The following is a 22,077-nucleotide window of genomic DNA, read 5'->3' as shown; positions in this document are numbered from 1 at the left end:
TGAGTGTCTGAAAGAGAACTGTAAACAGTCAGAGCTATTAGAACATGCACAAGTTTCCCATATTGACTGAGCCTTGTTTATTATTTTGACTGAATTTGAGCACATATCTGCATAGTTCATATTTCCACAATTTCAATTTCAGATGAATGATCCTCTCTTGTTGGCCTGACTTCACTATTCTGCTCCTTCTTACAGTACTATGTCACACATAGCAAATGCCACAAGTCTTTGAATAGACTTGCAAGATCTGAATTTAAAATAATTATCAATAGTTCACTTTTAAAATTCTCTAAACTTTTTAAGCAAAGCATAACCCAACAATGTTCTGCTGTATTTTACTTCCTTTTCATTGAATGTAAGCTAAAACCTGCAGAGAGCTTCCCTTTTTTAAATGCTTGTTTTCTTGGCTTGTTTTTCACTGTTAACCCACAGCAAAAGTTTCCATCATTACACACTGTATGTGTTTTACCACTAAACGCTAAATCCAGTTAGTAAATGGTAAATACTTCCCACCAGAAATTTCCAAAGCAAAAAATTGAGACAGGAGAAACAATGTGTTTTTAAGAAAATGTGCTTTTTACTCGTGATATTTGAAGAATGCTACTTAATAGTTCCTACTGCTAGTTGAAAGTAGGTAGACATTTCAAATATTAAAAATTGAATTATCAGTATATAAGGTACCAAGACAGCTGTTATCAACACAGTTTCTTAAACTTAATGTTTCTGTGGCTGTTCATTCCTGCCTCCATGACTCATTTTGCTGTGTCAATGCCAATGTTCATAGGACCACACTGCAAATTATCTAGGTTAAAAATAACTTTCCCTTTCCTCTTAGTCAACTTGAACTCTCTTTGATCTGGTGTAAAGCACAGCCACAGAGACAATTGTGTAGCCACAACTGTGAAGACAGCAAACTGGCATCGGGACATGAGAATCATGTAAAAAGTGTCCAAGGAAGCTGGAGGATTAAGCCAGCTCAGATAGGATGGTTATTGGGGGAACATAAAAAAAACAAAGCTCATGATGTCTTCTCTGTTTATGTTGCTCCTCATAATTCTCCAGCTTGTGCAGTGGATAGAAAAACTGCTGTTGCAGCTTCTCCCCCAACGTAGTTTTCTATTAAAGACGCTATTTTTTTTTTTTCTTGACCTTCTAGCTGATACTTCAGTCAAGTAATAGTAATTAATTGCTTTATTATAAACAGAGTACATTTCCTCGACTTCTTTGATGCACTCTTTTCCTCTCAGATTACCTTAGATGGTCGGGATATTCGGACCCTTAACACAAAGTGGCTACGAGAAAATATTGGCATTGTGAGCCAAGAGCCTGTTTTGTTTGCAACCACAATAGCTGAGAACATTCGCTATGGCAGAGAAGACATCTCTGATGCTGAAATTGAGCAAGCAGCCAAGGAAGCCAATGCTTTTGACTTTATATCTAGACTCCCTGATGTAAGTTCATGAACTTATTTTGAGTGTAAGAATGAAAGGTCCATTTTAGGTTGGTGTCCTGTTTCTGAGAGGCAGAGCATGGGAATCCAAGTTATACTACAACTTCTCAAAAGATACTTATTGCCTCCAGCAGATTTCAGTTTAGAGAGTTTTTCAACTAGATTATTGTGCCTTTGGTTGCTCTCAAAGGACTTGTGCTGAAGTCTGGGAAAAAATGTCAACGTCTTAACTCAGGAGAAAGGAAGCTTCACAGCCATCCTTACCCATCTCATGAGGCAGGGAAGAGTTGGGCTTTTAAAAAGAAGAATGAGAAATCCAAAGCCCTTTGTACAAAATCCAAAGCTGTCTGTACATTCACAGGAAGTGGGGGGAGTGGAAGAAATAAGTATGGCCTGAGCTAAGACCCTTCTTAGCAGTTAGAAGCTTGAGCCCTCCCTCTGCCTGAGATTCCTGGCTTTGAGCCCTCTCTTAGCAGCAGGTGCCTTACTCCTTTCAGGATGAGGGTGGGAAGCAAGGTCAATCATTCTAAACACATCCTCACAAATGGATAGTATGTTCTTCCCTTCTTTCCTGAAGTTAAAAAAATGGGGGGAAAGTGCCCACCTGGGATTTCATTTCAAATCCTTTTACTCCTTTAGAGAGCTTGACCCCCACCTCTCAAGAATTTCTAGCCATTTCTAGCTTGTCAGTCTGTTCCAAGGTTCCTTTTTCTCAGGAAGAGTTATTTTATCATATTTACTCTTATATAGCTGTTTAATAAAAACTACACTGGACTTTGAGATTTGCCACTTTGCAGTAAGTGATACAGTCAGTAGGAACCAAACCATGGCTCCAAGGGGGGTGTCTCAGATTCAGAGGAGGCACATTTCTGCTGTGTCCCTATCACTCCAACCGTTTTGGAAAGGTAGGCAATAATCAGAAAATACTGAGATGCCTGTTACAGGCTTGTCTTGAGAAACCCCAGGGTTTGGAGCACCGAGTGAGCAGTAAAGATCAAGTCTTTAAAGAACCATGTGTTCAAAGTTTGGCAGGTACCACATGTGGTGGGGGTGGGAGGGTTTGGCTAAGGGCCAGTTGGATGGATGTCCTTCCGTGTTTGCTCTGCATGTGCTCAAGTCAGCTGGAAGAAGCTACATCTTCTACAAGTGAGTAGTTAGGGTTGCATGGAGAAATGAGGATTTGAGATGTCTCAGCTTCTGTTCTGTTCTCTCCTTTCTCAGAAATTTAACACCATGGTGGGTGAAAGAGGGGCTCAGCTGAGTGGAGGACAGAAGCAGCGAATAGCTATTGCCCGTGCCCTAGCAAGAAATCCCAAAATTCTTCTTCTGGATGAAGCTACATCTGCATTAGATACTCAGAGTGAATCCATAGTGCAAGCAGCTCTTGATAAGGTAGGACTCATGTTAATGAAGCTAGCAGCTTCCATGAAAAGGTGAAACAGTGCTTAAGAAAAATTAATGTACAATTTTCAGTTCAGGTTTCCATCAGAATCAAGGACATTGGAACATAAAATTTGGAAGGATGTTCCATTTCAATGTTTTAACAGGGAGTTTGAACTATCAAAAATTTAATTGAAAATCATGTTAATTTGTTTACGGCTTTTGATTTTGCATTATTACTTATTACGAAGACACTTAGTCATGTGGAACTGAAACTTAGGTCTCCTGCACTCCCTTTCTCAAATCATAATTGTTCATTTGCTGGTCAAATATTGATTGCATCTTATCATGGCAAGATATGAGGGCAGAATGGCCCTTTCTAGGTAGATTAATAGAAAAGTATATTTCTTTTACTGATATTCCTAGTATTTATTCCTTATTGAATAGTTGCTTCATAATTTTCAGAAAGCTCTTGGAATTTAGCCATTTGCATTCTTTTCCTGCTTTTAGCAGCCCCACAGCTCTAGGGTGAGTGCTGCTGCAGAGCAGATGTCAGAATTTGTACCCATGACTGTGATCAGTACACAATACCTTTCTCACAGCCCACCTTCATCAGCAGTTTCCATCAACATATAGTGGAACCCATAGGCTTTGATTGAAAAAGAACTTCATGGTTGGGCTTGAATGTGTTTTCTTTTGTCTAATATTTATTTTAATGTATTTTTTAGAATGAGGTGAAAAATTCTGCCTTTCATTTCCATAGTTATGCAGAGAGATACTAATTACTAGTATGGCTCAAGGGAAATACAGACTTGTTATCTTCACTTGCTAGTCAGTTTAAATCTGAGGTAAAGTGCATTTGTTTGTTATATTCATGTCGTTCTAGTGATATTAGTATTGAGGTAACATGTAGATGCAAAAATAATATTCATATAATCTGATTTCTATATCAATCATATAATTGATGCAGACTTAAACCCTAAAAGATTGCTGCTTTAGATGTAATTTAGCTTTCTTCTGTGTCTTTGGTTGTTTTTTAAAATTTTATAGTGAAGTACTTAGCTTTTCCAGAAGGTTATTGCTTCATTTAGTGCATAACAGAGAGAGGTCATTCAATTAAGTGGACTCTTTCTCATCCTTCTTCATGTTCTCAGAACACGCCAAAATGAACCCTGAATCATAAGTTAGTCATCTTTTCACAGCTTTTTGATGTCCATCAGTGTAGTCCCCTAATGGGATTTCCAAATTGCTTTTCAACATCCCTGAGTGGAAAAAGTGGTGCTAATATTGTTCATTATTTTTACAGCTGAGGAGCAGAGATACTAACCTCATGAATGCTCACTGTTTCTGGGCATTCATGTTCAGCTGCTAGTAGCCAGCTGTTTTTCAGATAACTTTGCATCTTTTAAAGCATTTTGCTAGTTCTGATCACAGCTCCCAGCTACGATGGTGAAGGCTTTGTGCATTAGGACAGAGGCATAAAAACCACGCTGTGGCAGACCTGCTGTGACAGGCTGTGAGTGACTTGCATCAGGTCCGTGAGAACTGAATGGCAGGTGTAGGGGAAGAGTTCAAATCTCCATGGAAGCCGTCCTCTACTGCAGATGCCATCATCATCTTCATGCCCCTGTTCCTGTGCCCATACGATGCACAGCTTCCGTAGCAAGAAACTTCCAGCAGGTTCCAGGACCACAGAACATCTTTGTTGCATGAGGTCCCCTTGGATCTCTTGTCCTGCCTTCAAGTCACCATCTGCTCCAGGCATCAGGGAGGAGGAAAGCCAGCCTCTCCAGCAGTCACAAGCTGGCCTGTGGTCATTTGCTGCATGAGGGCTGTGTGTGCCACTGGTCTGCGTGAGGGAGCTGGAGAGGGGTGGAACACAACCTGCCGACTGAGACTTCAGCAGCTCTTCCTGCCAAATCCCAGCAGGATTATTGTCAAATCAGCTTGTTTCAAAAGGGAGTGGCCCAAATCCATTTTTGATGCCAGTTTGTTCTTCTGTTCTTTCCTGTTAAGTCTTGTATGAAATTATGCTGATGCTGTACTTCCAAAAAGTGCAGTATATAAAGAAAATATCTGCTCTTTATATATTTGCTATCCTAGCTTTGCTTTCAGAAAGATCTAGCTATTCTCACAGCACTTCCCCCTTGCGCTTGCAAGCACATGGAAACACTTTGTTACAACTTTAGCTCAAACAGTTCAAGTTTTATAAAAAGTCAAATAACAAATAAACTTTCATTATGGTCTTAAATACCTGTTGCCTGTCTAAAAAGATTAATGTGGCTTTCTCTACCTAAATTAGTCAAACAAACTGTCCTTGGACTGCTAAACAAGGACATGAAACCAGGAAAAAAAGTCATCTTTGCTTTTAAAAGAGAATTTTTTTTTAAGTTTTGATTTACTTCATGTTACAAATGACTGAAATAACTTTGTTTTATTTCTGTCCTATTTTCTTGCACATAATAATTGTAACTGGGTTTTGTGTGTTTCTGTAAGGCTCGGGCTGGACGTACCACCATTGTGATTGCTCACAGACTGTCTACCATCAGGACTGCTGACACTATTGCTGGATTTGAGAAAGGCATCGTGGTTGAACAAGGGACGCACAGTGAACTGATGTTGCAGAAAGGAGTCTACTATTCCCTTGTAATGCAGCAGGTAAGGGCAAATTTATTTACTTTCTTTCTCCATTTCACAGAGTTGTCAAATGATGGTTGGTGGAGCCATTTTCTCTCTCTGGTTCCTGCATATTGTCCAGCTGGCAGCTGCTCAGTTATTCTAGTCTGGGCCCAGACACAGGCTTGGAATCCTTGGGGGTTTTACCTTTAAGTGTTTCATATTTATGCAATCCAATATGTCAAAAACATAAGTGAGCTTAAGGCACAGACTGCATAATTATGGCATAACCACAGAGGTGTTAGATTCCAGGTGGATTCCATAGGCTTCCTTAAAGAAAAAAGGGGAAAAAATCAGAATCAAATACTCTACTGTTCTGCCATTGCAGACTGAAATATATATGGCCTATAGACAACAGTAGTTACACAACTGAAACAGCAGTATTCATGAGGAAAAAAACTACTTTTCCTTCTTTCTGTTTAAAATGCCTTAACTGTATATCCTGAATTCTCACTAGGGTTGTAGCAGTGATGTTCAAGATTATGGCACATCAGAAGATAGTGAAGTCACAGAAGCTGAGGAATATGAGGAAAACATAAATCCTGTGGAAGAGCTGACTCTTCAAAATAATTTTGAAGGATCTGTGATCTCAGGAAGAGGCAACATTCGAAGAAGATCCAGCAGATATAAGAGCAAGAGGAGTTCATCTAAAAATCCCTTTGGAAAAAAGAAGAAAAAAATGGAGGTGGAGGTTGGTATTAGAACTTCAGTTTCTAATTTCAAAGATAAGACGTAAGCATAAACAAAAAACACATAACCTGGATTACTTTTAGAGAGCTGGCTGCCATGCAACTTTTACTCTGGTGCCACTGCAGTCAGCACTCACCAGACTGAGCATCTGGGGATAATCATTTGTCTTAACAAAGATCTTCATTTTAACACTACTGAGTCAGTGTGAAACTGGAAAAAACTTTTGCTATTGATTTGTCATGCTTAGTACAATTATTATTTCAGTAGTGTTGATGTTTTAATTCTATCTAACTAAAACTAGTTGTGAGATTTCATTTGCAAGATTCTTTACTCCCTGGTACTTACTGTTGCAAATATTCCTGGATAATGTAATCCCTGAAAACCCAAACTGAAGGCGCCTTGGAGTATCATACTACATTTATGTCAAGCAGAAGAAAAAAGAATCAAAACCCTAACATTTTGAAGAGCTTTCCCACTAAAAGCACCATTACTCTCTCTGTTTTAGTATGTGTTTCAGTTCTGCAGGGTTTTTACAGATAAAACAACTTAGTTGACTCATGTCATACATCAATAAGAGTCACATAGGAAGTTCAGGTTTTAGGAAAAGGAGTTTGTTTTGTCAAAGTTGAGTAAAACTTGCTGGTATCAATAGAGCAGAGTTGTAGTGCATTCTGGATCAGACTTTATCTAAGCAGCTCAACAGGGACTTGATTTTGTTTTCTGTTTTGTAGTACTTTAACTGCAGATTTTCTTTTTTTTTTTTTTCATGAAACGTTTTGGAAGAGTTGTTTGGTATATTGAGGTTGCTTGGGTTTTTTGTTTAGGTTTGGGGTTTTTACCTGATTTCAGGACCCTTGAAGTAAAGAAATATAAATTCCAAAGTAAAAACATGAATCCTTCTAAATCTATGGAAACTAGGATCCCAACTGTAATAAGCAATCTGACATTTTAAAATATTTATGAAAGCCTTAATATATTTTTTATCTACAGATAGTCCTCCTCACTAAAATATATCTTCCAGCTAATGAATATTCAAATAGCACAAAGGAACTGGATTCATCCCTATTATCATATAAAAAGTCATGTAACTTCAAGAGATACTTTTTGGCTGTATATTAATACTGTTTATGACCTTAGAGGAAGTAGTGGGTGTTCATGCTCAAGAATACAATATTCATCCCATTCAGAAAAAAATGAAGTTGAACATCCAGCAGATGTAATTATTTCAGAGAAATCAGCCCACTTCTATAGCTGAGGCTTAGCCACCCTCATTAGCATCTGAAACACAGGATAAAATAACCAGGAAGCAAGAGCAACTTGCTTGTAATCCTGACTAATATTTTGTCTCCTTTCTAATGTCTTCATTATTTGTTTTCTCAGAAATATCCTTTTGGAGGCATAGGCACTTTATTTAAGTGGTAAAGCAGGACAGAACATTTTTTGTGCTTTCAAAGCAGAAACAGTCTAACTGACTCTAACACATGCCTCTTTCCTGGTTTTGGTAATGATTCATTGAATATAGTTTGCCAAAGAGAAAAATGACCTCTCTACCCAATTGTTCTATGGCCAGCCCACTGGCATTTTGCTGAACTGGAGGGATCTCTTCTGTGCTCTGAACAGTGAGACTTTTAGTTCTTTATAATGATTGAAATGTTAGTTGCCATTTATGGTGACCAGCCCTATCTGACTTCAGTGAACTGTCCTGGCCCTTCTCCCCTCAAGACTTAGCCTTTTATTAAATTTTTTGTCCCCAAATTTTCACAGTGCAGTTGATGTTCTAGAATATGAAACAGCAAAGCAGTAAATCTCCAGCATGTTTGCCTCATCTGAGTGCACAGAGAGGGCTTTCAGCACTTTACCAAGATAGTTCACTGCCCAAAGCCTAATGAACACCCACTGTCTGGGGAATTTTGTTCTGCAACTTTCCAAGGAAAACTTGCAACTTTTTGCCGTAGGAAGAAAATCTCCCTGCTGTGCCTTACTTAAAAATCCTGGCTCTGAACAAACCTGAGTGGTTCTATGTACTGCTGGGAGTGATTGCTGCCGCTGTCATAGGTGCGGTCCATCCTGCATTCGCTGTTATATTTGGAAAAATTATTGGGGTAAGTTTTTTGGGGTCTTTTCTTCTTTTTTTTTTGGGGGGGGGGTGAGTGGGTGTGGTGGTTTTTTGGGGGTTTTTTGTTTTGCTTGTGGGTTTTGTTTTTTGGGGGGTTTTGGGGGTGTTTTTTAGTGGTCTTTGGTTTTTCAATTTGTTCGGGTTTGGGGTTTTTTTTGGTTTTTTTTTTTTTGCAACTGGAGGTTGCAGTCCTGAGCTTTCCTCATGATCAGCCACTCAGTTCTTGCCATGTAAGTCTCTCAGTGGGATTGACTTCTATACATCCAGTGAAAAATGTAGAAGGGACTCTGGAAGCAGAGCATGGTAGAACTGCATCTGACTAGCAGAGGAAAGGAGGAATATGGATGGATATGGGAGAACAAATTAACGCAATGTAGGTTAAATGAAAAGCTGGGGTGTCTACTGGGTCCTCAACAGAAAATTGACTGAAGACTGATTTTAGGATCCAGGATACTTGCTAGAAGAAATTAAAGTACACAAGCTTCTTGAGATGAAGGCTGGCTTTTATGTAATGGATGCTTGTCTATGTACTCATTTTTGTGGTTTTTTTCTTTTCATAGGCTTTTCAAGAAAGAGATCCAGAAAAAAGGAGTAAAAACACTGTGCTGCTTTCTTTAATATTTCTTTTACTTGGAGTGATTATCTTAGCAGCATACATAATCCAAGTAAGTGTCACTACACTGAAATTTTAAAAGCCCTGAATTCTCCAGCAGGCTGCAGGTATAACTCATATCAACACAATCTGAGAAGTAAAACAACAATCAGAGCTTACAAAAATATGCAGAAGTGCCAGGGTCTTCGTGGGATATATAGATTTAATGTTAATGTTTACCTAAAGACGTATGTCTACATTTGCTCTTGGTTTAAATAATCCACTGAAGGCAATGTTAATTCAGCATGATTTAAATCAAAGTTGAGGGTCTGGCCTTACAGTCAAAGTTAATACTGACATTTCTCACTGACTGTAAGAGTCTATAGGCTCTTGCCAAAATAAGTAGGAAGCAGACTCGCTCTTTCCATTGCAGATGGAGCTTTTCATACCATCAAGTAAATTCCACCATTTGCTGTCCTCATATGACTGCTTTAAATCTTGCAGGAAACACTTAGTGCCCATTGATGTCCGTGTCATAAAATCCATCAGTATGACTGCTGTGAGTGAATGTCTCTGGACACAATCAGGGTGGGGAGGCCAATCACTAGACAGGCTGATTTATCTTGTAGTGCCATTGTCTGTGTGGGCAAGGTTGACCAGAGAAGTTTAATCTCCCTTTGCTTGGGTCATGATACAAGTATGTAATATATAGATGCCTTCTTTGCCATGTGAGAAAATTGAGTTTCAGGTTCAGGAATGTGAACGATGCTTTTCCCAGGATATATATATTTACTGTAGGGAGGGGCTATAAGTGTGACTGCTTTTGTTGTGCTTCTTGGTGTGATTGCTTTCGTTGTGCAGATTTATAAACAGAATAACAGCATCAGATGAGAAAATGTGACTCTTTTTCCTCCCCCAGGGATTCATGTTTGGGAAGTCTGGGGAAATGCTAACAATGAGACTGCGCTCCTTGTCCTTCAGAGCATTACTTCAGCAGGTACGAATGAGGCAGTTAGGATATCAAGAGAGCAATGGGTGTAGACAAGGACCTGTGTCTCCATAGAAACACCTGAAAGGGACTAGAAGAAAGTAAATTGGTGACTGGAAGAAAAAAGAACCCTACCACAGCCTTTGCAATAAAAAGTCTTCCTTTCCATTCTGTGGGTACAAATCCTTTTGGGTCCCTTCCAACTCAGGATATTCTATAGCTGATGGAATAGGTAATTTGTAAGAGAATAGTTAATCTCTTCAGGCCTGAGGAATTTTTAAGTAAGTGGGGGTTGTAATAAAAGTTTCTAAATAGACATGTTCAGGAAAACATTGCGGCCAATAACACTTTGGTTATGAACAACTAGATGTCCACAAAAGAACAATGCTTTTTAGGCTTTTTCTTTTAGTTTATTTGGAAATGATGACTACAGAGAAAGAATACTCAGTTAGCCATACTTTTTTGTACTTTCATGTAAGTTTTTGAAACAAAAATCAATGTCTTTTCTTGAAGGAGATTGGATGGTATGACGACCAGAAAAATGCTGTTGGTGTTCTGTTAACTCGTCTTGCTACAGATGCTTCCCAAGTTAAAGGCGTATGTTGATCCTTTTATGCGTTTTTTAAATATCTTTTTCCTTAAAAATATTAATTGCAACTGGCAAGGAACTCCAAGATTATTTCAGACAACAAAGTAGTAAATCTATCCCACATACTGGCATATGCATTTACATAGCATGCTACAGATACATCGGAAATGGTTTCCCAGATGATAATATACAAGAACTACCAAAAATCCAGTAGATGTTCACGTACCTTTCATGTCCCTCCCTGCAAATCTTTAAGCTAAATATATAATAATTGGTAGGTCATTTCACCATGCAAAGTGAATTCTGCATATATGCTTAGACCATAGTCATTGGGCCCCAGGTTTTTAAACCCCGTTATGGTGTAAAACCTTACTGACCTCAGTGAAGAGAATTCTTCTCATTGCCACAAAATATACTTCACAAACAGTAAGAAATAGACCAGAATAATTAAAAAACCCCACATAGGGCAATGATCTACAAGGAATCTCTAGGGGTCTACTCAAGAAGCTGGTATGGGAGAGGTGGCTGCTGGAAACTGACAAGAGAATATGGCAAATTCTGCACAGTTCTTCCAACTGCTCACCTCATCAGCAGAACTTGACAATCTGCCAAACATTTGTTTCTTCCCATCTCTTTGCAGGGGAAAAAAATCACTGCAGGATTTGTGGGGAGAAGTTTACTAGTGTCTTTTTTTTCCCTTCATATTTGTACATCACTAATCCTTTAAACCCTACATTTTTCAGTCTCCATAGGTTTTTGTTCCTCTCTGGCCCTCTTTCATTATGGGCTTGCAGGGATAAAATAGTCTTTGACAAAATTGAGTCATCTTCATCTTTTAAAGTTTGTTTGCTTCAGTGGCAATGAACTGTTAGGGCAGTAAAAAGGAGGGGTGCACACAGTTCCCTAACTTCAAAAAACAGCTAAGGGCATGAACGGGTCTCCAGTGCTATTGCGTTCTCTGGAGAGCCAGAGCTGTCAGTAAGTCAGTACCATGCCTCATGCTGCACTGGTTGAAGTTTCCAAATCCATCTTTATGTGCAACCCCTAGAACATATGGCAACAATTCACCTTGGCATTGGTTTAATTATTAATATTTTAAATTTATTGAGCCAGAAAAGTCCTTTAAGGGCAGGAAAGTCTTTGGCAAAAGAAAGAAGAATATTTGCTTCCCACCCAAGGATTTTTGTTTTTACCATCATGCCAAGTTCTGGAAGATGAACTATTTCCATAGGGCTGTTTGTAGAAGTTTTTTCTGAAGATCAGAGCCCACCCGGATGCTGGATGTTAATCAACTCTCATTTTAAAAAGTTTTTGATGAAAAGGTTATACAGGCTGGGAGGAGGTGAGAATTCTTCAGTCAGAGTTAATATTTCCTACTCATTATCCCGCTGAGATAAAACATTTCTGCAGGGTGGCCAAATTCAGATTTCTTTTCTCTAAGAACCCAACCCCAAGTGCAGCAGTGTGAGAAGCTGAGGACAAATATTTTTCACCATGTTAGTGTGGTGGGTCTCAGTGGATGGCTGCTGTTAAAACCAAGGCCTCCTTGCCTAATGCTGGACATCTAACTGCCAATTTGCCCTACAGTGGTCATAATTTTCTCTACCTTAGGTAGTGTGTGAAGTTCCAGATACATTTCATTAAACAGCTGTCACATCCGACTCTCTACATTAACACCTCTTGCAGGCCTCAGTGCTGGCAGGTATGAGGAATCTCTAGGAATGGTTATAGAAGTTGGTACATGATGTCCAAACACGTGATCATGCATGGTTTCATTTACCAGCCAAACTGTTGGCCTTGACTACAGTAATTGGAAGTGGTAATTTGAGCAACAAAAAGAAAAATCTAATGACATATATTTGGGGGGTTTCTGGGGTTTTGTTAGGCAACTGGAAGCCGTCTTGCACTGATGACTATGACTGTCTTTACCCTCGCAACTGCCATCATTATTGCATTTGTATATGGCTGGCAGCTGACTTTGCTTATCCTGGCCTGCATTCCTTTTATTGTTGGTGCAAATGCTGTGAGTGCTAGCTCTATGTCTGGTCATGCTGCAGAAGACCAAAAAGCTTTGGAAGAGGCTGGAAGAGTAAGTTCTTCAATTTTAACTACAGAGTTCTGGTGTGAAATAACTTTTAAGGACAACATTGTAGTTATATTATAGCTGACTCAATTATCCAAGATAAATGAAGGGTGTTGAGGGGAATGTTTATGTATCTTCAAGAAAAGCAAAGCGCAGATAACACAAAACATCTGCAAGATGGGCTATAAAAATGCATTTGAAAGCCTCCATAGTGGATTTCTGGGCAGTGGCAGCTGTAGCAGAAGCAGCCCCTGCCCTGGTGCACCTTGAGCCTAAGGCAAGCAATGGGGCTCTGCACTACTCTGCTGCAGCCAGAAGTGTTGCAACATTGATATCTTTTTATTCTGTCATAAAGGCAAGCCATTAATGTGCTCAGGAATTTCAGCCTTTGTTCACCTGGTAGTGGTCATCCAGGAGGTGGAAGTAGTCCATGCAAAAAGAGCAAGCTGTGTCCAGAGGACTAGTGTTTGTTCCCATTTTATTAAATTGGGTTTAATTCATGAGGGCCACAACCCATGGGTTAGGGAAGACACTGCTGCTGAATAATTGCATTGCTCAGGACTTTCCTTTACCTTGATCCCTACTCTTAAGCAAGCACTTTCTGATCTAAAATAATAAATGCTAGAAAAGAAATCAAGTGTTCAGGAGATATGTTGTAGATTGCAGTTGTAAGGGATCACCTGTTATTTGTTTAATCTCTTTGTTTAGATTTCAACAGAATCAGTTGAAAACATAAGAACTGTAGCTTCACTGACCAGGGAAGAAATATTTTATGAAAGATATATTTCTAGTTTGAATCGTACATATAGGTGGGTTTTTTTCTCTTTAGTAATTCTTTCTTTGTACACTTCAGTCTTTCATATTTACTGTAAATACCTTTCTTGGAATATCCAACACCCAAAAGACTGGTAAGAATATCAATAGCTGTTCATATAGCTGTAAAATTTGTATGGTCCCTATATTTTTATATACATTAAGTGCAGAGTGAAAAAAACATTGCAGGATTTGTCTTTTATTATGCAAACACTTTATAAACTGCATTCCCTGCATATGTGTTACACAATATTGTGTTTGCCTACAATATAGGATATATGTTCACTCCATTTCAGTGTATTGCACTGATACCACTTAAGAACTGACAGTTCCACCACACCCTTATAACATAAACCAGTTTTATTCCTCTCACATGATTTTGAAACCTTGAAAAGAACTTTCTATGTTTCCCTTGTTTGATCCACTATGTCCCACTGACTTGTCTCCAATGAAATGCATTTGAATCACCACGGCTGCAACATTTTTCTAGCTCCATTTTACTTAAATAAAATAGCCCAAAATCTAAATTGTTTTTAATGTAAAAGAAAGAATTGAAAATTATGTATTGCACAATCTGTCCTCAGCCAAAATAATGTTAAAATTCAAGGTCTGGTGAACTGCTAAGAGCCCAGATTTTGGCAGGACGCTTGCCTGGTCTGTCACAGGTCTGATTTACAGCTCAGACTAGAAAGATTTCCTCTTCCTCAGAGAGCACCCTAAACAATGAGGACAGACTCTGATTCGATGTGTGTTCAATTAGCAACACAAAATGAAACCTTTCCAGAGGGACAGATTGAGAAGTAGCATCATAGTCTGAATCCCTGTGGGGATACTCAGCAATAGGTCCTCGCTCTGAATTGGGATGAGCTGGGGGAAGCCCACAGGCAGCTCTTAGGCCAGGCTGGATCCTGCTTGTTTTCTTAATAAAATGGGTCATGTGGGGCAGTTATTAACTTATTTCATTTTAACTAACTGCTGTAGTGACCTGCCCTGCTATAAAAGCAAAGGAAGGAGATTCAATTTAACATAACTGTGGATCAAGGATTTCATTGCTTTCTGTCCTAAGGGCAGCTCTGTGTCATGAGGCCAGGGGCTCTTAGGGTCTGGCAAGGGTTGTTTGTGAATGTGTGTGTTGTGGGCCGATTTGTTGTGTTTTTGGGGGTGAGCTGGATTCCTTGAACATTTTATTCCAGAAGTCTGGCTATCCCCCAGCCAGTGTCTGCTGTTTCTCTTTTACAAATCATTTATGGAGAGTTTCTTCTTTTATCAGAAAATCTCTGAAAAAAGCCCCTTTCTATGGATTTACCTATGGAATAGCTCAGTGTTCAGAGTACTTTATTAATGCAGCAGTCTTCAGATTTGGGGCATGGCTCATTGCTAATTGTCTGACCAACTTTGAAAATGTGTTTATGTAAGTATACTTTATAAAAAGTATAAAAGATCAGAATCAGTACACAGGATAGTGATTTCAATGCATGCAAATTAATTTATCAAATTACAGAGGCAATGGGGCATGGGAATTCAGGAATTTAGTCTGGTTGGGAGTGTTCTTTGGGTATAAGGGCTGTTTTGGGGAAGGGGGCATATTTGGGCAGAGAAACAGCAAGAGTGAGTAGCAAGCTCAACACACCTACTGTGGAGAAGCTTTTGCCCTTTGACTTCCCTTCCAGGCAGAGGGTGTTACAAAGAAGTGATATGATACCACTGTTCAGCTCTAAAGTAGCTTTGGGAACAAGTTGATCTTCCTAATACTGGATGATGTTTTGGAGTGTGAGGAGCTCCAGAAATATCATAACCGAAGGATGCTAGAAAACAGTAGGAAAAGAATGCATTGTTCTACCTGGAATGAATCATGCTTTGTCCTTTGCTTTTTAGAGTCTTCTCTTCTGTCATATTTGCAGCTATGAATGTTGGTCAGTCTGCTTCCCTGGCACCAGACTATGGCAAAGCTCGAATGTCAGCCCAAAGAATCTTTAAACTTTTGGAAAGAAAACCTCTAATTGACAGTTACAGTGATGAAGGTGAAAAATTGGTAAGGGTTGGTGGTATTTTGGATTGGGGTGTGGAGGGATACTGGAGATTTGTTTCTTTGGGTTTTTTGTTTTGGGGTTGTTGCTGTTTTTTGTTGTTTTGGTTTGGTTTTTGGTTTTTATTTTTGGAAGGAGTGTTCTTTTTTTTATCTAGAGAAAAACTGTTGTAATAAACTAAATTAGTAATGATGTATTATCTGCAATTGTATTTACAGTTTCATATTTCTTAGGGTGTCACAAAAGGTAACTCAATTAGGATGACCTAATTGTGACCTGAAGGGAGCCTACAAGGCAGATGGTGAGGGACTTGTTATAAGAGCATGTAGAGACAAGAAAAGGAGTAATGGCTTCAAACTGAGAGTAGGTTTCTATTGGATACTAGGTAAAAATTCTTTACTGTGAGGGTGGTGGGGCACTGGAAGAGGTTGCCCAGAGAAGTTATGGAATCCCATCCCTGGACGTGTTCAAGGCCAGGCTGGATGGGGCTCTGAGCAACCTGGTGTAGTGAAAAGTGTCCCTGCCCATGGCAGGGGAGTTGCAACCAAATGTTCTTAAAGGCCCTATCCAATCCAAACCATTCTATGGTTCTGTCAAAGACAGACACTATATAAATAGTGGTACTGACTTATTTAGGGACCATTTAGTTTCTGGGTTTCAGACAAATGAGTGAAAAATAATGCTTTTCATTCTACTGACTAACATCTTAAATGGCTTCAGGAAAACACAGATAATGTCAGTTCCAATAAAAGTTGTGTTGTCTTTGTAAGGGTCTATAGGAGAAATAAAATACTAGTGCATTTTTCTAATTATTTCATAAATAAGAAAGATTAGTTCCTTTAGAGACAGACACTTTTGCCAAAAGCCATCCTATTCCATCTGTGGAAACTCTTACAATTAAAAATGTGCTCTTGTGAAGTCAAAACAAACTTAATGAATAATTTCTCTAAATTTGGGGGAGGAAAGACACAACAAGGAAAAAACAATAAAAAGTAAGAAACCAAAAAGCGCTCAAAAATTTCCCGAAGAGCCTTGCCTCTAAGCTAAAATTGACATTAAGGAGGCTGACCTCAGCATTTGTCAAATTTCTGAATGTAATGCTTTCAATTTGCATGTTCTGGAAGGATTACGCTGGCACATCCAAGTTCATCTAAATTTAAAATTAACTTCCCATGTAGGTTTAGAAGGTAGCTCCTACTCAGGAAGCCATAAATCCAGTTTTCTATAACTTCAAGCTTACCGACAGGATTTTCAGCCTTTAAATCTCTGAGCACACTTGCATATTTTCTTGAACCAGGGTTCTCTGGCGCAGACATTGAAAGACTTGGCAGAAGGTCTCCAGTAAAATAAAACTTAAGTGAAAACATTTCTAATATAGACTGGACTTAACTACCAGTGATGCCTGTGACTTAACAAAGGAAAGCTTTGAGTCCATCAAATTAGGTTATCACCTGCTGTGAGAGCATTGTATCTGTGGTGCTGCTGGCATGTACAGGGAGCTGGTTCATACCCCAAAGAAGAGGACAGGCAACAGCCTTGGCATGTTCCCCCTTTCTTCCACTTGTGCTTAAATATCAGCCTGGCCAGAATGGCTAATTAACAACTATCACTGCTTTTTAAAACACAGCTTGTCCTTTGTGCCTGTGAATAACCTACTGAAGAATTTAGCTCTGCTATCTTAATCTCTGATTTTGACTTTGTATTACATTTGTTCAAAGTGTGCTACCTGCAGAGTGAGATCAGGAAAGCAAATGATGCTGTTTATATCACAAGCAGAAATGTCTCAAATATGTTAGAAATGAAAAATATGGATATTGCCTATTAAGAGGGTGGTGGGGCACTGGAATGGACTCCCCAGGGAAGTGATCACAGCACTAAGCCTGACTAAGTTCAAGTGTTTGGACAATATTCTCAAGACATGGTGTGACTCTTGGGGATGGTCCTGTGCAGGGCCAGGAGCTGGACTCTGATCCCAGAGAGTCCCTTCTACCTCAGCTTATTCTGCAACAGTTTTTCAAAGATGAGCTGAAAAATAGATACAAGAGATGCAGAAAACTTCTCCAAAAGGATGTAGTGACTTACATCTGCAGTTCATCCTATAACTATACTATACTTGTCCAACATGTCACTTAAAAGAATTTCAAAAGCATTTTTGAAAAGACCCTCCCAAACTTTCTTGGATCTCTCACTTTAATAACCAAGTCTTAACAAGTGTTGTTACAGTTAATAACAATAAATAATAAATGCTAACATGAGCATGTGAACTCTCTACTGCTTTTCAGAGCCATTTTGAAGGCAACATTGAATTCAGAAACATCCATTTTGTATATCCAACAAGGCCGGAAGTTCAGGTTTTGCAAGGACTCAGTGTGAAGGTTAACAAAGGACAGACTCTGGCATTAGTAGGAAGCAGCGGCTGTGGCAAAAGCACATCCATTCAGCTCCTGGAGAGATTTTATGACCCTGTGGAAGGACAAGTGGTAAAAATAGACTTGGGTGGCTATTAAAAGTAATTAAATCTACAGGACTCTTTATCTGCCAAGGTTTCAGAGGCATTTGACAAGCCTGGCAGTTCCTCTGTTGTGATGCCTTTTTTTAGAGGTGTGAGTTACTGAGGCTGTGCCTCCAGTGGATCTGTAGACAACCCCAAAACCCTAGTCATTGCCTTCCCTGTGCATTTGCCCACGTGTACCAGCAGCAGCATCCATGTTAGCACACTGTGCTTGCTCAGGTCACAGATCTTGCCTGGGAAAGGAATGACCATGTCCAACTGCATTTCCTCCCCAAGGTTCTTCACACCCTGGTCAGACAGGGGCATAACACTAATGTCAGTGATGCTTGTCAGTGGGTAAGTTTTCTTGATGATGTGAATTAACGCATTAGGGACACAGATATGTGTTTCAGGTGACACAAATGTAATCTCACATATATGTTACTGTGTCACTATCAGGAGGTCCAAATGTGCTTTTTGATGCAATCCCTGTTAATGGGTATAAAATTCAAAAGAAACCTCCTTGGAGGTTGTAAGATTGAAAGGCCTGCAGCTGAGAATATTTATTGTTGTGTTTAGCTTCTTAAGAGACAGGCTTTCCCATGAGCTTCCTGGTGCTTCTTGTGGTCAGTAGGGCTGGAAGGACTGCAAGAACAGCCTGTTACCTGCATGTTGTTTCTGCCTGCTAGGAAATTGAAGCAAAGCAATGCAAAATTTAAAACTAATGATGGAAAATACTTCATCTATTCTGCTGGTTCTTCTCCAATTTTTGCATGCAAAAATTTACTTGATTTCATCCGGGAAACTAACACATAATGGGCTGTCTCTTAGAATTCATGTTTCCTTTTTACAGCAGGTATGTGTGGATGAGCTCAGTAGCCAGCTTGGCATCATGTTTCTGTTGTTTTTTCTAGGTAGCAGATGGATTTGATACCAGATCTCTGCATTTACAATGGCTGAGGTCCCGACTGGGCCTAGTGTCACAGGAGCCCATTTTGTTTGACTGCAGCATTGCTGAAAATATCCAGTATGGAGACAATAGTAGGGTGATTAGTCAGGAGGAAATTGAAGAAGCAGCTAAAGCAGCAAATATTCATGCCTTCATTGAAAAACTGCCAGAGGTAAGAGGCAGTGATGTTCTCTTCACAGTGAGATCATCTATTTGGAATGATATAGAGAAATCAAGGTAGTGCTCACTTGCACAGATCAAATTAAAAATAAACACTTTTGTTTCCCCTAATATAATAGCCATTATGTTTCAAAATGTCAGTGTGTTTCAAGATTAAAATCCTTTTTTTGTTCGTTAAAAAAAAAGTCAATGTTTCCATTATTACAGTGGTAGACAACCCAGAATATTTGGGGGGTGAGGGGGAGATGGGGAAAAGGAAATGAGAGGATGTTCTATGTACAAGTAAGCGCTCATAATAACTTTTTAATATATTTTTCCTTGACAGCAGAAACTCTGATAAAGACATTTTATTTTTCTAAAGCAATTTAGTAAAACAAAGTAGTCTATTTCTAATTGAAGGGACATGCACTGGGAGTGTTTCTTATTAAATACAGAGGGGCAGTAAATCAAAAGTGGCATTTGACCTTCATGCCTGACAAGAGTTTGGTTCTAACAAAGGAAAATACTTTGAATGCTTCTTTTCACTGTAGTTCTGTGTATCTGAAACTGAGGTAATAATGCTGAAAAATATTTCATCTTCATTACTACAAATGATGTATGAGATTCTTAATTCATAAGCACTGCAGCATCAAATTCTTCATGTATTTGTCAGTTAGAATTAAATTGTTAGTTAATCTTATGATCTTAAACTCTGTAGATGCCTCATTGCTGGTACCATTCAAGGCATATTCCAGTCTTTGAGGGAGTAAATTTTCAGACTGGGTATGTTTTGGGGCTGTATATATAACTGCTTGTACTAGAGATGTTTATAAAGCTTTAGCTTTCTTAAAACCGCTTGCACTATTCTTTCTTTCAAGATGAAAATACTTTTATAGCCATGCATAAAATTTTGCTTTTCTAATCTTCCTTCTCTAAGAGTATTCACTGGTGATTTTTTTATTTTTTAACATCCAGAAATATAATACCCGGGTGGGTGAGAAAGGAACACAACTTTCTGGAGGTCAAAAACAAAGAATAGCAATTGCCCGTGCTCTGGTTCGTAATCCTGCTGTTCTGCTCCTGGATGAAGCTACCTCTGCTCTTGACACAGAAAGCGAAAAGGTGAATAATTATTATTATGTGAAATACTTATGCCTATGTACGTGGCTAGTTGATTTTGTAGTATAAAATGAAAGTACACATGCTGCAAATGCTCAATTATGAAACAAGTTAGGTGTATCACAGTAGCTTTTCCACCTGAGAGGTTTGAATTGAACTATACTAGGAAGCTGTTTATATTTACTAAATAAAAAAAACCTGAAGCTTTAAGTATAAAACTCCACACTGATCTGATACACCTCAGTTGTCTTCCTATCAGGCGTATTAGATGGTAAATACTGAATTTGTGTTCTGACCCAAGCTGGATGCCCAAGAACCCACTTTTCCATGTCTCACATTTGTTTGATCAGGCTCACTGACCTCAGTGAGAAATCCTGTTGAGCAAAGGTCTCTGGTTGCACTGACTTGTATATCTGTGGGAGATGTATTCAGGTGATAAGAGAGTGAGAAATCAAATGTAGTTCCTAGGACAAGGGAAGCCTTTTGAGGTGCTAACAGCATTTTCCTGGTATCTGTATGCAGATTGTCCAGAAAGCTCTGGATAATGCCCGGCAAGGTCGGACCTGCATCGTCATCGCTCATCGACTGTCCACCGTGCAGACAGCCGACATCATCGTGGTGATCCAGAATGGCAGGGTGGTTGAGCAGGGCACCCACAGCCAGCTACTGGCAAAGGAAGGGCACTACTATGCCCTTGTAAATGCATAAGTCTCTAATTAGTACTATTTGCTGAGGGTTTTTCGTTTTGTTTTTTTAATGGGAAGATATGAAAAGTTCTACAGAGGATTACTGTGGGCTGTGTGTGTGCTGACTGAGCAGGAACTGTGTTGCAGCCTGGCTGCTGTATCCAGTGTAGCCCTTGGCCCACACTTCCATGGGGATGAGCAGTGCATGCCCCATGCTGGGTCACAGAAGGTGCACAGAGGAGTCCTAGGGACTGAATGTGTTGAGTAGTTTGGTGTGTGACATGATCTGGAGGGTGAGTCTCACCCACAGCTCAGGTGGGTACCCTGCTCTCACTGTCCCCCCAAAGCCTGGCCCATAGCAGCTGCCATAGATCAAGGTGATAACAGAGTATGACAGCAGTTAAGCATCATGGATAAACAGCAAGTTGGTGCTTGTGGTTGCTCTTTGGGTTTCTTCAACAGCCAGATGAAGTCATAAACTCTTCTTCAGTTAAAGATGATTGTCAATTCTTACTGAAAACTGAGATTAAAAAAAGAAATATTGTATTAAAGAGAAGAATGTTGATGCATGGGGGGTTTTTTTCCCTACTTTATGCCACATTTCTCATATTACTGTGCTTCACACATTTCTTGGGAATTCAATATTCTATTTCAGACAATAACTGTAATAGTTACAACTTTCGCATATCAAGATAAACTGCATAAAAGATACTATTGTTTTGTTTAGTATTTTTCAAATGCTGACCTAACAGAGTTTAATCATGCTTTGTATCTATCAGGATGATTTCAAAAGTTTTGTGGGGGAGCTAGGATGGCTTCTATATCCATGTAAACAGCTTTTCATTGAAATAAAGAAAAAAAGAAAAGTTGTTTTCAATATAAGTTCCTTTATTTTTAATAGGCATAGTACTTAGGGACATGGTTTCGTAGTGGACATGATAGTGTTAGCCTAACATTTGGGCTCGATGATTTAAAGGGTCTTTGCTATTCTAAATGATTCTATGAATAATTTCAAAGATTTTTTGAAGTGTTGGCAAAGCTTGTTTACACATGTGCTTTGATAATTTGTTATTCCTCTGATATATTCCTCAGGGTGCTGCAATACATCCTTTAACAGTTGAAGTACTGTGTAGTCAGAGTGACTCAGCAGCTGGGGTTTTTTGGCTCACTAAACACAATTGCAGCATTTTAATTTTCCAAGGCTTTGCACATGGCTTTGGGTTAGGATTTATAGTGTGGAGCAACCTGCAGTACTTTATAATTTCCAGA

General features: G+C 39.2%; 1 protein-coding gene across 4 annotated transcripts in view; it reads left to right on the top strand.

Moving 5' to 3' along the window:
* ABCB5 (ATP binding cassette subfamily B member 5) overlaps nt 1-21,678 on the top strand; it is a 34,552-nt gene extending 12,874 nt beyond the window's left edge. For 2 of the 4 annotated variants that reach the window (XM_010399052.4, XM_039549913.1), the window contains 16 exons: nt 1,248-1,451; nt 2,672-2,842; nt 5,327-5,488; nt 5,964-6,197; nt 8,152-8,298; nt 8,873-8,977; nt 9,824-9,901; nt 10,406-10,489; nt 12,367-12,570; nt 13,273-13,373; nt 14,648-14,788; nt 15,253-15,409; nt 17,687-17,884; nt 18,810-19,016; nt 19,979-20,125; nt 20,645-21,678. In XM_010399052.4, the coding sequence (XP_010397354.2) occupies nt 1,248-1,451; nt 2,672-2,842; nt 5,327-5,488; nt 5,964-6,197; nt 8,152-8,298; nt 8,873-8,977; nt 9,824-9,901; nt 10,406-10,489; nt 12,367-12,570; nt 13,273-13,373; nt 14,648-14,788; nt 15,253-15,409; nt 17,687-17,884; nt 18,810-19,016; nt 19,979-20,125; nt 20,645-20,830 (2,526 nt within the window). In that variant the 3' untranslated portion in view covers nt 20,831-21,678. Of the gene's footprint in view, nt 1-1,247; nt 1,452-2,671; nt 2,843-5,326; nt 5,489-5,963; nt 6,198-8,151; nt 8,299-8,872; nt 8,978-9,823; nt 9,902-10,405; nt 10,490-12,366; nt 12,571-13,272; nt 13,374-14,647; nt 14,789-15,252; nt 15,410-17,686; nt 17,885-18,809; nt 19,017-19,978; nt 20,126-20,644 lie in introns of those variants that run through there. The other 2 variants (XM_019285330.3, XR_002045238.3) reach the window with 2 other exon arrangements.
* The last annotated feature ends 399 nt before the right edge of the window (nt 21,679-22,077 follow it).

The sequence above is a fragment of the Corvus cornix genome, chromosome 2 (genome assembly GCF_000738735.6).
Source record: "Corvus cornix cornix isolate S_Up_H32 chromosome 2, ASM73873v5, whole genome shotgun sequence".
NCBI classification, from domain to species: Eukaryota; Metazoa; Chordata; class Aves; order Passeriformes; family Corvidae; genus Corvus; species Corvus cornix.
The sequence above is the reverse complement of the archived record's forward strand: the minus strand, read 5'-3'. Positions and strand labels throughout refer to the sequence as shown.